The 19,796-nt window shown below is 41.0% G+C and overlaps 1 protein-coding gene across 5 annotated transcripts in view; it reads right to left on the bottom strand.

The window, feature by feature from the left end:
* Window positions 1-19,796, bottom strand: part of LIN54 (lin-54 DREAM MuvB core complex component) — a 39,729-nt gene that overhangs the window by 2,965 nt on the left and 16,968 nt on the right. For 3 of the 5 annotated variants that reach the window (XM_064416810.1, XM_064416811.1, XM_064416809.1), the window contains exons 3-13: window positions 14,735-14,855; window positions 11,972-12,117; window positions 10,355-10,510; window positions 7,934-8,150; window positions 7,148-7,221; window positions 6,807-7,004; window positions 4,946-5,037; window positions 3,705-3,776; window positions 1,307-1,409; window positions 986-1,123; window positions 80-282 (exon numbers count right to left, since the gene is read on the bottom strand). In XM_064416810.1, the coding sequence (XP_064272880.1) occupies window positions 80-282; window positions 986-1,123; window positions 1,307-1,409; window positions 3,705-3,776; window positions 4,946-5,037; window positions 6,807-7,004; window positions 7,148-7,221; window positions 7,934-8,150; window positions 10,355-10,510; window positions 11,972-12,117; window positions 14,735-14,855 (1,520 nt within the window). The remainder of the gene's footprint in view (window positions 1-79; window positions 283-985; window positions 1,124-1,306; window positions 1,410-3,704; window positions 3,777-4,945; window positions 5,038-6,806; window positions 7,005-7,147; window positions 7,222-7,933; window positions 8,151-10,354; window positions 10,511-11,971; window positions 12,118-14,734; window positions 14,856-19,796) is intronic. The other 2 variants (XM_064416812.1, XM_064416813.1) reach the window with 2 other exon arrangements.

Raw genomic sequence — 19,796 nt, 5'->3', positions numbered from 1 at the left:
GAGATGACAGGGACATACGTGTCACACACATCAAAAACCTCATTAGAAACAACTCAAAGAGGGTGCAGCATTAACTTACTTCCCACCACCACTGCTGAGTGCTGGTGTTGGCCTTGTCAGCAAGTCTGAGATCTGGGAAGATAACTTGGTCTTTGCAGCAGTCTGCTGCTGCACCCTGACCTCTGCAGCATCTGCTAAATGCATCAATGTCTTTCGCTCCGGGCTTTCTTCAAAATTTTTACAGCCAATGCATTTGCATATGGAAGAACACATGATTTTTGCCTGAAAGAAACAAACAAAACATAAGAAACAAACAAAAGAAACCTGCTGCAGGTTTGGCTCCCCTTATAAGAAACCACAACAAAAAGGAGATCTTATTTTAATCTCTTACCAATCAGAGCAAACTCCCAGGTAGTAGTCTTTTCTGCAAATTCTTACCTCAAGTTGAGAGGTCCCAGAATGTAACTTCAATCGAATCATAGGGCATAGAATGTAAATCAGTGGTTTCCCACTCATCCCTTTCTTCATCAGCCTCCAGTTTCCAGTGTAATTTAGACAGCTGATTTTTGAGAAAGATCAGTCTGTCTCTACACTGTCACTACATCCACAGACTGATCAGTTAGCACATGAAGTAACAACTGCTTCTGAATTCCAAAGATACACTCTATCCCACAGCATCTGTGGGATGTTCCTTCAACTCCTCCTAGGGACTTGGTACAGTAGATTTCTTTAAGAAATAGTGCTATTCAGTAAAGAGCAAATCCAAGCCTAAGTTCAAAGTTCCTAAATTATTTAAGATTAAAATTACAGAACAGCAGTGACCAATTTTTCCATGTGCAAACTTCTGGGAGAAGAGGTAACATTACAGGAATGGAAACAGAAGAGAAAACATTATAGCAATACAAGGAACAGACAAAGAAAATGAGAGAAGTCACTACACTAAAGGGAAAAATGTACTATTTTTAAATGAGATAATGCTTCATACCTCATAACATTCACAGTAGTTTTTGAGACATCCCGAGCGTTTACAGTTACACCCTTTGCTGTGCCTCCGATCCGATTCTCCTTCCTTTCCTTTCCCTATTTTGGGCTTGAAGGCTTCAGGGTTTCTGTCGAGGCAGGCCTGTCAATGCAGACCCAAAGGGTCAGTCATTGCATGCAGGGAGCAGAATTTAGAGGTGCAATAAAAGAACTTAAGCCTTGCACATGTGGGAGGAGATCAGGGCATTATACACCCACTCTGGAGTTTCAGAAAAAAGAAGCTAAAAGACTTTGATCCCAGGGGGCAGGGAAAGAGGCCCCTCACCTTTATTGCTTTTTGCCTATCGTTTTCATGGTCCAGGTTGTTATAACAATTTGTACAGTTGCAGTTATTGCAGAATTCACCGTTTGCAAAACAGTCACAATACCTGAAACAGAAGATGCAGAAGGCATTTGTAAATACTGACCATTACATTGGTGTGTGAGTACCAGAAGTCCCTACTCTGGCACCAATATGGGTACAGGTCACCCTATGCTTAACTCCACATGTGCAAGCAGTACCAGCCTCACTGCAGAGCCAAAATCCTCTAGAGCAAGTCTAGCTGCTGTCTGAAGACACAGGCAGAGCTCAAGGGTGCCCACCTGAGCTCATCACATAGCACAGGTCCCCCAAGTAGCAAGAGAAGCTAATGAGACTTTTTCCAAGAGTGACTCTTGGGTCACCCACATATTGAGGGCCAGTCTGCTGCAGCCACCTTACAGCCAGCTCCTGACCCAGTCCAAGCCAGGAGCCCTCACAGAGCCAAAACAAAAGGCAAGAAATTGGAGTAGCAGTTAACAGACAAATTAACCCAGCAAGGAGCTTTTATTTTCTTGGTTTTGCCCTTAAGCTGGGATGGAAGAATAGAACAGGGATAACAATTGGTACATTTTGGAGACTTTGAAGCACAGGCAACCAAGGGAAGGATCTGAGTGAGGACAAAGCAGACTTTAAAAAGAGACACATATATGAACAAAAAAGCAGCAAAACATGGACAGGGAAAACCAATCATGTTGCCATGCCTCATATGTACCTCTGCTGCCTCCCATCAAAAACATCTGACCGACCCACAGACTGACAGATCTAATACATGGAAATACCACATTTATTCCCAACTCAAACATGGCTTTAGGCCACAACAAACTCCAACATGTTTCAAAGCTTCCAGGACCACCTCCAGCTAATGGCTAAAAACTGATGATCCTCTTCACTTGCTTTTCAAATCCTGCTGAGGGTGTATGGTCATTTTTTGGAGCCTAAACCCATTGCTGAACTGGTTTTCTGTGCCTTGCCCAGCCTACCACGACATAAACTAGATTAGGGTTGCCCTGGAGCCCACTGCAACCCTTCATCAGGTTGAAATGGATTTTGAAGATTTTTAGCATCTTGAATGGTCCCAGGGACAAATGAAATCAAAAGCTTTTACAACCTGTAATAGCTCTCCTTTCTTTTTTAAAATTCAGTGTAAAATAGTCGTGGTTTCCAAAAGAACCAGGGCCAGCATCAATCCAGAGCAAATAACCGAGCTGACTTCTTAGTAGAATAGGCCATGTGCCTACCTTACATGAGCATTTAGAAAAAAAATAAGTTCCCCTCCAGACAAAAAAATAGGTTTTACTAGTGAGAAAGCACCTGTGTCTGAGTGAACTACGCTGCATCAATGCCCAGAACACATAACATCAGTGATTTACAAGGACAGTTTGCTTCCTAACAGCATTCTGAAGGTGCAAATTATTCCCAGTGATGCCATTCCTCTCCCAGCATTTCTAGGGTACATTCGGGCACCAAGACCTAACCCCCTGTACCTCTAACACACATTGGGCACTGTGAGGTCAGTCATGTATGCAAAATATCTGAAAAACAGCTACACATCTTCCTGCTAAGCAACAGACAAGTCTGACCCCAGGAAACACAGGGCACACCTCCCCATACAGAGGTGGAGTGCACTACACAAAAAGACACCCAAGCTTAAGAGTTTAAACAAACTTCTTAACTTGGGTTCAGATGCCATTGCATCACTTCCCCTTCAAGTACCACACCCCTGATTTCCTCTTCATTGTCTAGGATTCAGGGAACCACCGATTAATTTCAGTATCTCCTCCCATTCCTGTCCCAGAAACATCAGTAAACTGACTCTGATCAAGGTGAAGAAGCTCTCCTCAGCTCCAAATGCTTTTGTGTCAAATTCTTACAAATACATGGAATGGAACAGCACAATACCCCATGGATAAGCAAGATGCAGACCTATCAGTGAAGAATCACTTGTCTATTCAACCTTTAATAAAACATACACAGCCAAATTTTTCTGATGTATTTGATCTACCATGGTATTACTGATGCACTTCACCAAAATACAGTTAATGCCCACGAATGATACCATGAGATACCATTTCACTCATGGTACCAACAAGGCAACCAGAGCTGCTGAGTGGAATTGGCTCCACCATGCAATAAGGTACATGATGCAAAATTAGACATTTTTAAATGTTATGCTCCACACAGCTCACAGGAGCTGCAAAATTACACAGGCTCTGCAACATCTCCACCAATATCCACTTTAAATCAGCATCTAGACATAAAATTTCAGACATACTTAAAACCATTATATTCTGATACTTGGTGCACATTTGTGATATTAAAAATAAGGCTTAAAAGAAAATAAACTGTACCAAGCTGTACTTACAATTTCAAACACAGAGACTTAGTACAATTGCAAGGCTTCCTGGGGCGGTTTGCAGACTCAGAAGAAATTATTCTGTGGGGAGAAAAGGGCATTTATATACACACAGTTTTATCAGTTTCTTCCTTTTTTAAATCCATGTAAACAGCTCATAATAAAAACTTTGAAAAAAATCTTTCTATTCCTCTTGAATTAGGTTTTTGGCTGACTGTGTTTAAGTAACAACAATAGTGCCTTTCGAACCCAGAAAGAGATTGATTATTTGCTGCAAATTTGGATGCATCCCTGAAGTAGAAATTAGGCTAGAGGAAGCATAACTAAAAAACTGGAGTCAGGGAATCCTTCTCCAGAATCCCTTCAAGTGCAGTGGGACCAGATCCAACCAAAATTCACACAACATGATTGTGCCTTTTCTTTTGTTCTACTTAGAATTTAAAAAATCCAAGAAAACAAAAAAATACCCCCTCTGGAATAATGGGAAAGCAAGCCAAACCACAGTATTCAATGTTCAGATAAATTTTATAGTAGACAAGTCTTTAACTGCTCCTAAGACTTGGATTTTGTGACACTAATCACATCTGATGAGATCTGTTCCATCCCTATCCAGCAATTTCTGCACGTAATACCAGGGAGATTAAATCGAACCCGTTCATGTGAATAGCTGCATCTGGATTTGGGATTAGTTTGCATCAGTTGAGGTTGCAGCAACAAAAAGCAACTTCATGTTCACAATTTCCAGCAAACAGTAACACAAAAGGACTGTGCAGAACAGCTAAGCCTGCTGGATTGGCAAAGGGAAAATAATATATGTTAGCTGTTATTTTCATCCTTAAAGGAAAAAAGCAAGACTGAAAAAACCCAAAGCCTCCTATCAGCATCCATTTTGCTGTTTGGCTGAATTTCTGCATGTGTTAAGCATCTAGCTTGTATGTTGTCCAGAACCTCTTTGCAGCAATCTTGAGAAATAGTTGAGGCCTGGAGCTCACAGGTGCTGTTGCAAATAAAAAAAAGAGCAACAGGAAGCTTTCAGGTCAACTTCCTTTCTGTTTTTTGAATTCATGTAGCAGGAAAATACAGCTTTGATCAAGAGACTGGCTGAAATGTCAGAAAGATCCACACCCTTCAGTCAGAGGTAAAAATGACACCACAGCAGACTTGAGAATTCCCCAAACCAAACTCCAAGACTTCATGCTTATTCAAGCAGCCTATTCTACAAGTTTTGGGATGTTTTTCAGAATTCTTACCCATTAAATGGCAGCCGTGCCTGGGACTGGACACTGGATGTCCCTGTGAAGCCAGTGTTGCTCGCTATGGATACATAGGATGACTGTTGTAGCTAACAAAACAAAAAGGTTAATGCCTGACATGAAAGAAATTATAAACAAGAAGATGTGTTGCTAGTCTTTAAATTAGTTTTCCAGACATTGCTACAAAAATAACTTGCTTCTAAGAACACTTTTAGACACTTACAGAACTTGGACCAAGTGGCAACTTCCTGCCTCCACACTTAGCATAAAAATACTATTTTAGATTGTATTTTTGGTTGTCTATTACAGTGTCTAGATCCATACAGATGACAGGGATAACACACAGAAATGTTCAGACCACAAACATCGCCTGTTCCTAAAAACATGCTCATTTTCCCCCTAATAGAGCAGAATCACTTCCTGCATAAATTAGTAGCTTCCTTTATATACAAGCCACTTACTATGAAAGTAAGCAAAATGGTTTGTATTCCAACTCCTCTGCATACCTGAACCCACCATTTATTTTTCACATTAAAAAACCAAAATCTCGTAAGAGCCTGCCAAACAACACTGCTCTGGGCCACCTTCTTCAGCATTACCTAGAAGCAGCTGTTTGCTCCTGCTGGGACAGGTTCTGGGGACATATTGGCACACAGCAAGATACAGACCTGCTGGGGCCAGGCAAACAGGGACAGGCTGTGACTGGAACACAAACCTCAGAGGTGAGGTCCAACAGATGCTAGTTTCAAATAAAATTTGCAGAACTAGACTGGAAGGACACAGTAACAATCTTCAGGGTCAAACTGCAAATGTGACAAAACCAAAAGGCAACCAGAAACCAGTCTGGTACCAGTAATACCAGGAGCTATCAGAGTCTTTGTTTCTACAAACTTCAGCCTTCAGCAGAACATTTAATTTATTCTCCTTTTCATCCTGAATGTTGGTCAGATCCTGGCAAAGAGCAAAAAACTAATCCCTAGGCCTCAGCTGGGGTGACTGGTACCAGCTGCTTCTGACCCTGGCAATGTACTTAGCATTAACTAACACCATTTCATAATGAAGACAGCCATTCTCTGTGACCAAGCAGGCCACATATATGCTCCCTTTCTCCTCATCACCAGGCTCTGAAAGTCCTGTGAACCAAGCAGACAAGCCAATAGGATTTCTTCTTCCCATCACTACAGGTCTCAGGATTCCTGGGCATCAGGCCAATTACTCTGCTCCTTACTGGCCGTGGAGGTCTCAGGCACCCAGACAACCAGGTGGTGGTGACTGTCAGGGAACAGGGAAGTGTGACAGCACACAGAACAGTTATAAAATCAAGCTGTTCCAAGTCCTAAGTAATGAACCTGGACTGGAACTGCTGCTGGACACTGAGCCCTGTGACTGCCAGTGGCCAAGGTCACCTCCATTGATATCTGCTTCCTCTGAGGACCAAATGACTTGCACCCTTTCATATGATTTTCAAGTCTAGGTTATGACTGCTAAAGTGATAAAGCAAACTGTGTATCAATATCTGCCATGCAGGGTCTAGGTGATTAGAAATTCCAAGTTGAGATTTAGGTGATTCGAGTAAGTTGGCATTACAAATTCTGTACTACACTATTCAAAATTGCACTACACTGATTCTGCTTACAGAAACGCTGTGCTATTATGCTAATGAAAACTCCTTTGAGAAAACAAAGCTTTAATTGCAACCATGATTGAAATTAAAGTGCCATCACCATTCTGCCAAGGGTCCCTTAAAGAAACTGTTGCCTCATGTCAGGTGGCAGTCACAGAGCAGAAACCTTTAAGAGAAAGGCAGAATGTTCCACAAGAGCAGCATTTGCTTAACCATCTCTGGGAAAGGCCATACCTGTGTGACATACTGAGCTGGAAGGACTGCATAGCCAACATTCCCTGTGCCAGGGGCTGGTGCCAGCACAGTGCCTGGGGGGAGGTTGGTGAGGTTGGGCTGGATCTGTGGCAGTGGAGTGGCTGGCATGATAAGCCTTTGTTGGGGCTGACTGGTAGTGACTATTTGAGAAGTTGAGTTGATTGGTTTGGGCACCACCTGGAAAGAAAAGAGCTCTTTATGAAATCAGTGTTTCAGTCATTCAGAACACACTGTGATTAGAAGAACAGAGCTGGAAGCAGAGTTTTTTTCTGTCCAACCAGAACAGGTCAGGACTATTACATGACTTAAACTCAACTCACCTGTTTCACAGTCTGTGCTGGCACTATGGGAACCGACATACGCACGGGGGTCGCGTTCACCACCACGGGCTTCGCTGGTGTCAGGAAACAACATCATAGGAATGTGTGTTAGTCACTCCAAGTGCAAGTTCAGCCTTTCAGACTCTCACATGTGCATAACACAGAGGTACTTAACACTAACTCATGGCATGCAACACCTGGATCTAGACAACACCTTTGTAAACAGCTGTTTGGCCCAAGAGCGTGTGCACACATTTCACAGCAATGGTTTCAAAAACCAGCCAGGGTGCAGCCTCCTCTGGACACTGGATTTCCCTTACCTCTCTTTTCCCTTTGAAATTTTTAATTCCATCACCCCTCTGGAAAGCATGGAGAGAAACCAGCAAAAACACCTGACACTTCTAAAGCAATTTACATGGAAGGATCTTCATGTTACAGGAGTTTTGGCAATATGCTTGTGGGCTGTCCTGCCTTCACGCTCTTCATATAGAGGAGATGGGAGAGGCCATGAACCACCCACAAATCTGGTCAGCTAGGGAAAAGCAGCCTAAAATGCTCCCAGGATTCAGGCCCAACTACAGAGCAATTTGACACAAACGAGCATTTTCACATACAGACCAGAGGTAGCAGCAAAATATGAAATTTTTTGAAGTCTTACCACAAAACCAAGTACATCTGGCAGTTTTCACAGATCTGTTATGTATTCATATTAATCATTACAAAACAAACATGAAAGAAAAACCCAACAGAGGCTTCAGACCAGCAGTTGTTACCACCAGAACTTACCCTGTTGCAGAGGCTGAGTATTCGTACTGGGATTTTGACTGGCAGACTGGGTTGAACTACTGGCTGTTGTGGCAGTAACGAGTCTGACATAATGGAACTTGCTTCCAGGTACCTGAATCTGCTGAACATTGGGTGCAGTTGCCAAAGGAATAATTGTCTTAAATTGAGATGTACCCATTCCTCCTACAGTAATGGTCTGCACTGCTGATTTCACAGCCTGTTAAGCCAACACAGACAGCACAAAGTTACTTGTACACAGGAAGAAAGAACATCAGCATGTTTATTTCTCAATTTGTTAGTGAGCAACTCTAGCGTACCATTCATACCCTTGAGAGTTATACCCTTTTTGCTTTCAAAAGTAGAACAGATGCAAAGACTAAATGCCTCTCAACAGCTCAGAATAAACTCAGTTCCATTTTCAATGCTCTACACCAAACACCAGAGCAAACTAGTATTTACATGAGTAGAGTGACTCAGGCCACTTCACAAGATACAACATCTGCCAAAACTATTTCCAGTAACTACAGAGAACATGGCTCAGTTTGTCTTCCACAATCAAGCAACCAAACATAGAAATATTGCTACTATTAAAAGCACATGGTAAGAACTTGCATAACAGTTTTTCTGGACTGCATCACAATTTATCTGCATGTGCACAGATATGTCCTTTTAAGACAGTTTGTAATTAATCCACAGAAATCACTGTGCAACCCTTGAGAGGAAAAGGGAACAGAATCCATAACTGATGGACATCAGAAAGAATATAAGCTGAGAAATGAAAGAAGCAAGAACAATGAGGAGTAGCAAAACAAATTCATTAAGAAAAAAGGCAAAATGCTGAAAGAAAGGGAGCTCAGCAGACCTGTGCTACCTTACAGCTGGAATTTGCAAAAGTTCACCTTTTCGACTTTTCTCAAACTGCAAACTAATGAAAAGAAAGCTTTATTTCAGTTATACACACTCATAAGTCTACTGGTCTGATAACAGCCTCTTTTCCCAGACTTGCTCAACCTCAAACCTTGATTTCTTCCTTTTTCTCCTTCCATTTAACTTTTTTTAGAGCTCAGCTTTTTATTCTCAGTATCTTTTAGCATTGGTATTAAGCATATTGTCCTGACATCAAGTTTAAGTATTACACTTGGTTGACAGTATGATGTGAATCCTTATGAGAATATTTTCCCAGCTGTCCAGCTTTCAGCAACTACATGAATGAAATCTCAATTTGCACACATTTTACTAGGAAAACAACCCTGCTCTTCTAAAAGGTGTTTTCTTGAGATGTTCTTATTTTTCTTAAGACATTTTATACCTTAACAAGCCAGAGCATCAAAATAAGCACAATGTGCAAGTACAGTCACAGACATTATCAAAGAGGGACCAGCACACAAATGAGCAGCTGCTACCCGAGGACAACTGGGAAAATTGTAAAATTCAAGGGACAGTTCTTCTAAAGGCATGTTCTTGAGTCCAGTGAAGACAGGCGAAGCTCCTGTGTTGTGTCAGATAGCTTTGCAACAGAACTCCCACAAACATCTCCATTTTCTGACTTAGGGTGCTTGCATTAGAGAGACTTAACCTTTTAACAACTATTTCAGAAGACAGTTCTCCCTGGAGAAAAAATGAGTTCAAATCTCTATGGTGTCCATATTGCCATATCAGCATTCCAATTATCTCCTGTATCAGGAAAATCTGTCTGAGTCTCTGGCCTCATGCTTTACATGTGTGTCCACTCCCAGCTATATCCATCCTGTGAATTTATTTACACCCATACACATCCCTTCATGTTTACCACAACAGGAGTACAGATATTATGATAGAAAAAGATTTACCTATGATCATAAAAGAGGAAAACAGCAAAAACTGTCATGTGTAAGAAAGGTCAGTTTTGTCTTGTGATTAATTAATGCAAAACTATTTATAAAAGCTATTATGGAAAACCCCATTTTTCTAGAAATGAGACATAGAAAATAAATAATTTCTGGTTCTGTAGGTTTCAGCCCAGACCTCTACAGCAGAAATATAAACTCCATGGCTGCAAACCTCAGAACTATCTGGAAAGCAGCCCTAGGCAGTGCATAGAAACGTTGTCAGAAGAGAGAGAACCACCCAAAGAACTCCTCATGTCACAGAGTTCTTCATGTGACTTGGGAGATTCAGTACACAGAAACAAGAATTTGCACCAAGTGGGCTTTCCAGGTTGGAAAGCTACTTTTTAACAGCCCTTGTACAGGCTTGCAATGGTTTGCACCCCTCAACTGAAGAAGTATACACTCCTTGGGGCAATACTTTTGCCAGTTCCTAAGCAAACACCATTCCAAGAACACCGGCGGACGGACCGCTGCCAACCCATGGTCCAACCCTGCAGTTTCCAGCAATCAATGACACAGACACAGCAGAAGACAAAGGAAAGTCAGTCTGTACCTGGGTGGTTGTGTGGTTGACTATAGCCTTCCCAGGGGAGGAGGGTGCTGACTGCTGCACTGTGAGGATCTGCTGTCCTAACGCTACATTCAGTGGGACGCCCACCGTCTTCTGGGGGGAGTTGGGAGGCTGGGAGGCCACTGACACCACTGTTAGCTGCTTGGCAAAACAAAAAGCAGTTTAAACCTCTGTGCAGGATACAGGACCCTGTTCATACACATTCCCCTCCTCAGGACAGCACGGCTCTCCACCAGAGCAGAGCTCTTTCTGTGAACAAGGGTCCTGGATTTAAGCACAACTCACACGGGTCCAGTTGTGACAAGGGTAAACAGAGCCCTCAGGAACTTGAAGGCATCATTGGTTTCCAGCACCAACAGGCTCCTGCAGAAACCTAGCACAGCATCTGGGTGGGAGTAAGGGGCTGTCTTTCCTTTTGTTTTCTCAGGGTTTTTTAAAGGAAATTATCCCATTAAAGCCTGAGCATTGTCAAGAGGGATCTTCTAAATAAAAGCATTATAATTGGTACAATGACTATTTCATCATAAATAGGAATTAAAAAAAAAGCTGTTTAAAAGAAAATTCTCACCTCACACTACTGATTCAGTCAAAGTATAAGAACAACATCAGTACTTTCAAATCTACACTGCAGTTTCCCAGAGATCCAGTCTTCTAAGCATATTTCTGCAGAGTGAAGTGTTTAAACACTCTGTGTAACCACACTCCTTCCAAGGCTGGTTTTCTACTTTTTGTTCTGAACTTCCTTATTTTAAGAAAAATCAGATACTTAGAATTACTTATTGACAGTAAATTCAAGATGTAACCCTAAAGAGTCTTTTCACACTCACTCCTAGTTTAAAAAGTAACTTTAGAATAAAAATTAACTTCATGTTGCTTCTCTTACTAATAATTGTCAAACACAAGTCTTTTACTCAATCTGTGTAACATTACATCACTAAAGTATAGCCAAAATAAAATAATTCTTTATTCGCTTTTTATTAATGATATTTCAGTTTGCCTGCACTGTGCATCTTGTCCCCCTCTCTCCCTTTCTTCAGCAATATTCCTCTTCTCAAGACAATTATCAAATCTAAAACACAAGTGTCACCTTGACCTGTGCCAATCTCCAGCTCTATGCAAGGACCACTGCAAATTTCATTTACTTCAGAAATGATCAGGGAAGACTGAATTGCCTGTGCAGTAGCAGGAATGGTTAATAAGTGCTGACCTATTAATATTATTGAGGTCTCCTCTTAAAACAGCCTGTTGACGTTTTATGAAGGCATTAAAAATAGTCTGAGTGCTTGGCTAAGAGGGAACAGCTGCTCTCAGAATCAATGCTTAGGGAATGGCAAGAAATGGCAGGAATGGGAAACTATGGAGTAATGCATATCTGCTTAAAACCATAGTAAGGGAGCCAGTTGAAAAAAATCTAAATTAGGGCATTACCACAGAGCATTGTGATGCAAAATGGAGACTCTGGAGATATTTTTATGGACTCTGGAGACATGTTTATTATCCCTGGAGAGATAATAAACAGCTTGCAGCAAAGACACAGAGAGCTCCATTCAGACCACTGTGCAGGAGGGATAGAAGGCTGCAGCCAGAACAGGTCCTTACCTTATTGGGGGATTTGAGTGGTGAGATAGCTATTTTATTCGGTGTCTGTTGTGTTGTTGTACTCAAAGATGATCCAATGACTCCACTCTCAGAGATGGTTATTGTCTTTGGTGGTGTCCCTGGAGCAGACTGTGAAAAAACCCTACCTATAAACAATGAAGATACCATCAGCTCCAGTTATCCCTGGTCACAGTAACTTTTAAAGCAAAGTTTTCCCTGCCATTTGTGCAATTTATCCCTACTTCTGAGAGTGTATGACCTGATAGGAGGGACACTGGCATTCTTTAAGTTAGATTTAGCAACAAACAAGAAAATAATTGCTGTTATTACAAACAAAAAGACAGTTGGCTCAGGCTTAAAAAAAAGAGCCAAAATGCACATTGAGCTTTCTGTGCCATTCAGCTGACAATTCTTGACAGCCAGGACAGCATCCTGAGGAGCAGAGCCCTCCAGTACACCCAGCCAGCTGGCAGCTTCCTGGGAAAGCCCTGGGCTGCTGCCAATGCACAGAGAAACTGAGCATCAGTGGGGGACTACTTCCTTTGAAACCTCAGCCATCAAACATGAGATGTGTTACAGTGACCAAGAAAAAGATGTTTGATCTGTCTACAATCAGCTCTGAGGTTTTTGGGTTTTTTCTTTTCTCTGTTGATGATTGCCTCTTTCATTGCCTAACAGTTTTTAGTCACACTACCACCCGTGTTTTCATGTGTGTGTCATATATTATCTCACATTTACAATGACAAAGAAGACTAAATATCAAAAACAGCAGCTCCAAATCATGACATCAGTTTCAGGAATATTGCAAACTCCCAAAATGGAAAACAGATTTTTTTTCTCCATACTTTCTAAGTCTCTTTCCAAAGAATGCTTGACCACTGAGCTTTCCTCTGCTCCACTTTGGTTCAGACTCATTTCTGTCATAGCTTCTGTCACTCATTCTCTTGTACTACATTTATAAAAATAAAAAACAAACAAATACCAGCATAACTTTTCTATCCAAAATCAACCAGTGGCATAACAATTAAAGTCAACTGGAGCTAACAAGAAAAAGCACTATCCTCATGGCAAGCTGATTTCCTCTGAAGTCTGTGTGCTCTAAAAAACCACTTTTGTGCAGTCTAACTAACAGCACAGATAGCTGCCAGCAGCTGCTAAAGCCACATGCAATCTGAAGAATGTCAGTTTGTGGGGAAAAAACATCTAGAGGTTTCAATCCTTTGAGTTATTTTCTTGGTGATAGCTTTCCCTTTCTCACTACATCTCCTCCTTGGCATCAGCTTCCTAAAGAGAATCTGGTTGCTTATATTGACAAACCTTTTGAGATAACAACTTCCACCTCAGCTTGCAGAAATTTCCAGGCAATTAAAAAAATTTATCAGATTCATGAAAACATGCATAAAAAAAATCAAAACACGAACCACAAATGTTACACCTGCTCTAAAGTGATGCCAGCCTCTCAAAGCTGTGCTGGCTGTTTGGAATGGTGAGGGAAAAAACAACATTTACAGATTTTCCTCTCAGTTAATGAAGCAACTTTACCTCCCAGTGGATGGCTCAGGCACAGGTGATTTTTCAAAATACTGATTTAAAAACTGCAAGTAATTTTTAATGTTTTTGGGTTGGGTTTTTTGTTTGTCTGTATTGGTTTTTTTAAACACACAACTTAATTCAAATATTTATAAGCATAGCAATCTTCTTACAGGTCTACATATTCAGTAGGGAATTTGAGAAATGCGACAAACTGGGGAGTGGGATGGGGAATTCCTCTTTCACCTGAAACATACATCAGGCTGCAGGCAGCCTGACAACTCAAGAAAAAGATTATGTGCCATTCACTGGCACCTATCAGTGTTTTGAATACAGGAGACAGCTGCATCCTTCTTAAAACCAGCTCAAGTCCCCGTGCTGTAAAGACTTAAACATTTGTTTAAATACCTGGGAAAGATTTTAGGCCTACTTAGACTGATAAATCTGTAAGCAGTTCGACATCCTTCAAAGCTCTAATGATGAATTCAACTTCCTACATTTGTCTTTTTCAAAAAAAGATGCCTCAGATGTTTAGTAACAGATATGCTGCCATTATAACCAAGATATTACACTGTGGTTTTTTTCTTTAATTTTGTTGGTGTTTTTGCTGTTGGTCTGTGGTCAGTTGGGCTTTTATTTTTTTATAAGGATGTGTAGAGTTGTTTTCCAAAGGGAAAGACCATTTGTTATGTGCCTTAATTACTTTCCTACACACTTCTGCGATCGTTATTTTTGAAGTAGGTGAGCAACTTAACAAAAACAACATAGCTTTATTCACTTTCTTCATTCAAACATTTTTTTCTGTTACTTGCATGTATTACATTTAAGTCCAATTATAAGCAGATTAAAGCAATACAAAAGCATGTGTCTCCCTTTCCCCCTGTGTATTTATAAAATGTTTCTACAAATGCTTTCTGTTCACCACGCAATCTTTTCTGTGGCTGTGGGGTATTTTTTTTTTCTCCTCCCCAAAATCCATGAAGTAAAAGAACCTTGCAGTAAAAGCAACTCTGCAATTACCAAGATTATTCTGAACAAGCTAAGTATAAAGGTACCAACAACTGCATTTATCTGCTTCTACCAAAAAAGTTTTCTTTTTTTTTTTTTTCAATTGCTTGAGGTACTTTGACAGAAACTACAGTAAAAGTGTTGAGACAGAAGAATTTCTACCGTTACCATTTGTTTCAAAAGCCTTTAAAAATGGCAAAGCAAAACAAGTCAAAGTAGTACAACCTGCAATGACTGGTGACACTTGAGTGGTCTGCCCTGTAACAGCTTTGCTATTGATTGGTTTTGCAAATATCAGCTTGGTGATCACCGGGCCAGAAGTTGGGGTTCGAGTCTTCTTCGCAATCTAAAAGATGGAGGAAAAAAGATCTAAAGTAACTTGAGCATTTTGGATCTAAATTATTGTATTGTTAAGTACATAAAAAAATAAAAAGGGCAATACTTGCACACATAATTAGAAGAAAAACTGTGCATTTTGCACTTCATCTCCACTTCTCCTTATGGAAAGAACTAGGAGATTATCCTTGACACTTCAGGATGCCAGCTACCAAAGTAGGATAGCCAAATCCCTCTCAGCTTTTTCAGAAGATAGCTCTCTGTGCAAACATCTCATCTTCAAGATGCTGAAATTATTTCTTACGTGTGGTTGTCTACATAAAAATGTCAAAATTAAATGCACAACTTTCAGTATTCAAAGCTTTAAATGAAGTCACTTCTTTTTCAGCCAACCAGGACCAAACTTGTGCCCAGTGATTTAAATATGACCACTACTGCTCTGAAACATTTCTTCACCATTTTGACATAGCAGCACACTTGCAAATGGGGAAAAGCTTTCTGCAACAGTTCCCTGAAAGCACATGGATCATCAGTGCCTAAAAGTTTTGAGTACTCACTAGCCAAGAACAAATCAGTTGGCTACCTCCAGGTATAAGACCTATTTTCATATTGCAATCCAGTCTCCTGAAACACAGCTGGACCAAGAACACGTACAGCAATTCAGTAACAGATCACTTCAGCTTGAAATCTTTGTAAGCATGAAAGTATAGTCTTAAAAGTTTTAAAGATTCTTCTCCCCTTCCACACTGAGAGAAGTTAACTACCAGTTATATTTATTCCAACAGGTTTTTAGTTCAATTTAGAGGCTGGCTTTTTCCAAAGACTTTTAACCTGCTGACTGCAGGGGCTGCCTGTGGATGTGGCCTGAGTCCACGTGAGCATGCTGGAAGGCTGTGTGCTCACATTTACTGAAGCCCTTATATCTGCCCACCCCACAGGTGAGGCACATCCTGCCTCTCCTCCACCACATCCCACGGGCATCAGCCATCAACTCCAGCAATATCAGAGAGGCACAACATGAATATCCATGTGGGGAGCCACCTCTCAAGGGCACAGAGTCACCTTTCTTACTCAAGCAGCTAAAATCAGAAATCTGCTTGACATGCAAAGATACAGAGCTGACAGCTACTTTCGACAGCCTGAGACAGTTACAAATGCTCAAATGAAGCAATTGAGTAGGCTGGAAGTTATGGTTTCCTCCATAAAACCCTATCTATAGAATTTGTTGCCTGAAAACACTTTTTTTACAACCACATAAGGCAAAAACATTCAAAGTATTCAGCAGCACATAACAAATTCCTCAGCTGCTCCACAAAAAGCACACGCGAGGCTGCCCCAGCTCCCAGCAGCACAGTCATGGCACAGCCAGGGAAGCTGGAGCTCCCCTCTGCTATGGCACTGGAGCCCTCCAGGCTGCTGTGGAAAGCCAAGGGTACCTCAGTGTGCCCAAGCTCCACCCAGACAGGGAAGCCAGCAAAGAGCAGCTCTGACACCAGGCACCACCAGAGAATGGATTGCATTTAAAAGAAGCCACGTGCAGCTCCACAGTTAGACTACAAGTGTTCCTCAGAGGAAAGCTCCATCTCAGAACAAATATGCTGCTCCTCACATACAGTCGGTGCTTTATGGGTGATATACAATTGTCAAGGCTTTAAAATGAAACAGAGGACAAATAAACCTGTTCTTTTTCAAAATATATTAACTAAAACTTTGAAACATAAGTTGTTTGAAGAAGGAAGCTTCATTCACGGCCCTGCTCACTCATTTAACTCAAAGCCATTTTTAAATTTCAATGATTCAATTACCTTAGCACATATACAGCTGATAGATGAGCAGGCATTTTACCTGTAATTTTTTTTCAGGTTGGACACACTTTAAGTTCTGATCAATTCTACACATTTCATCTGCTTGATTTGAGATTTCTGTTTTGCTTAAATTAATCTTACCTTGCCATAAGGTATCATTGCATCTCAACTGCTATTGCTTTTTCTCTGAAGTGAGAGCTAAGTCTAGCTCAGAACATGATGAGCATTCAGCAGGAACAGCCAGCCCTGGGTAACAGCAGTTGTTTCCCAGTAACAGTCAATAAATGTGCTTAAATTACTTACATGAATGTGTGTAAAATACTACTGACCATTAACACAAAGTATTTCAGAAAAAAAGTGAAAAATCCCAAAATAACAGGCCAACACAAGTAGCCCTGCTTCTCTCATACTCAACTTGCAGTCTTCTCCTCAAATAAATTTCTCCCTGCTTTTTAGGTGAACTGTTTGTCTACAAAGAGGGAAGTCTAATAAACAAGTGAATCCCCTCAGAGCCCATTTCCGTAAAGACTGGAGAAGCCAGAGGAAATAATCAAGATGCCCCTTTGATATTTCAGAATGGACAAGTTCTCTGGAGCACTCTGCCATTGTTTGTACTGATCACAAGAAGCTTAACATTATCCCCCTGCCTACGTAAGCTAAGCATGCCCTCTGCAAGTTACTGTGAGTTAGACTGCAAATATATTCCCTAGAGCAACAAGCTCTTCCATAGCAATGTTATTATATTTAGGAGCACACACCAACCTCCTTCCCCTGCAAAAGTCCCCTACAAGAGATTTACCTGAAGGCAACTTGACTTCAAGGGTCAAGTTCTGTCTTTCTAAACACTCTCCACTGACGATGAACTATAGCAAGTTCATACAGCTGGACTTTGCTTTCAGAATCTGTTCTATTCATACAGAAAAAGGCACACTCATACCTCACATTTGCTGCTGGATATCCACAGTCAGCTACTACAAAGGAGCTAATACACTATAAATCCACTCCCTAGAAGACCTGTTGGGAGCCTGTCCATGCACCCACTCTCTATGTCATTTATATTTGGAATAACATGAAAATTCAGGGACTCTAGAAATAGAAAAGAACACCTTAACTTCAGAGATGAATAAACTGAGCTAGGAATGGGAGTTTGAAGTTAGGGAGTGCACAAGGTCCCTTTTCAATTATGAAATAAAGCCACAATGATGGCTCAGCAGCTGCCTTGCCATGGTAGCAACAATGCTATGGACACTGTCAAAACCAGAGCCAGTTACCACACAAAGCAAGCCCAAGGCAGACTTAACAGCAGCCATGGTGATACATCTGGACACCTGGTTCAGAGTCACGTGCAAGGCCAAACTCCTGCTTAATAAACCTGGACTAAAGCAGCAGAGCAGCAGGCACACCACCACTTCTAAGGCTGTAGGCGGGCAGGAGCCACAGGCTGAAAGCAGATGTACTTGCCCAGCAGTTTTTTCTCACACATCCGTGGGCACTAGTTTCATCTAAATCAGGACAAGCTGCTACAAGGTTAGTAATTAACCTCTGCATATAGATGAGGACAAAGGCCCTGCCACACTTAACACCTCATACATCTAGAACTGTAAACCAAGAAGGAGTCAAATTCCAAGAAACATTTTGCTGAACTCTTGCAATTGTGCCTCAGGTGCTGAGACTTCAACTATCACAATTAGATTACAAGATTAGATTAGATTAGATGTCAAGGCAATTGAGTTTCTCTAATGATATGCAAAGCCCTTATGATAGTGACCACAAGAACAGATAAGAGGTCTTTGTCATCTAATCTGTACCAGCTCATTCTCAGCACCAAGTCAAAGCCTTGTGCTGCCCTCCATCTGAAATACCTGATTCACAGGAGATAAATTACACAAGAACCACGGGGAGTCAGGGAGGCATTCACAGCCTCCTTTTCCACTCACTGAAAGTGTAAGGGGCTTGTCAGCATGATGGGGGGTAAAAGAATCACTTCATTTTCTAAGATAGGGACTCAAGGTGTGGGTACCTCCCCTGTCATCCAGGGTAGAGTAGAGCCAGAATCTCTCACCCAGTCTCATGTCACTCTAATACTTCAGAAACTTTCTACAGGGAAAAGCACTGTCTATGAAGTGCTAATGCAATCACTTCCCCTGCAGTATCGGGTGCTAATCTTGTCTTCTTGCTTTAATTTCTACTTCCTCCTCCTTGTGGGAAAAAAGGAATGTCGAGTGCTAAAAATTCAATCTGTTTTGCAAAGGGAACCAATGGCTTAATAAAAAGAAACCACAACAAAACAAATTTACCCAAACTGCAATTCACTAGATTTAAAAACAGATGCAAGTCCAACAGTGAGAGCTTCTGCTAAGGAACGTGTAGAATTTCCAATGGCAAATCTCAGAGGTTGATGGCCAAGCTGCTGATTTCAGTCCCTGCCAACACAAATCATCTCATGCAAGGAAAAACCACATCACAGCTAAGTCGTTCTCCTCAGTTTCCTGTACCTGTCACCTGGCAGTGAATAATGAAGCCAAGTAACAGGAACTGATCCGCTCTTCAATGTTCCTATGATGACTAAAGAGCAGAGACTTTCTTGAAAACTATAGTGACAATCATTTATGCTTCAAATGGCCATTATTAAATATGTTTTCAGGTATGATGTAGCAACAAAAAAGGAGAAAGTAATTGGTGCAGGAATCATCTGCAACTTGAAAGAAAATATCCAGAATTTATCTTCTTCGCCTGCCATGAAATACTAATCAAGGAACATTGGGCTAATAAAATTTTTAAACTTTATCATTTTTATGTGCAGCTGATTATTTTTAATAGCATACTTAAAGAGTTTAATTTCTCATTTCACTTAGACAGTAAAATAAATATTTTTCCATTACACCCTGCATTGAGTTCTACTTGTCCTTCACTTTAAGAAGTCTTATTTGTGCCTCACTGCCAATAGAACAAAGTCACTCACATTTAGTTCTGCCACATAACAGATGAGAATCAGACCCTTTTGGTCATAACCCAAGTCTTTTCAACACATTTTCAGATCCAAGCAGATTCTTTGTGGTTTCAAATATCTCAAGATCCGTGCCAGAGATTGGGAACAAAACCTTGAATGTTCAACTTTAGATAACTAGATTTGAGGCAGACAAGAT

This window comes from Passer domesticus, chromosome 4 (assembly GCF_036417665.1).
Source record: "Passer domesticus isolate bPasDom1 chromosome 4, bPasDom1.hap1, whole genome shotgun sequence".
Classification (NCBI taxonomy): domain Eukaryota; kingdom Metazoa; phylum Chordata; class Aves; order Passeriformes; family Passeridae; genus Passer; species Passer domesticus.
The sequence above is the reverse complement of the archived record's forward strand: the minus strand, read 5'-3'. Positions and strand labels throughout refer to the sequence as shown.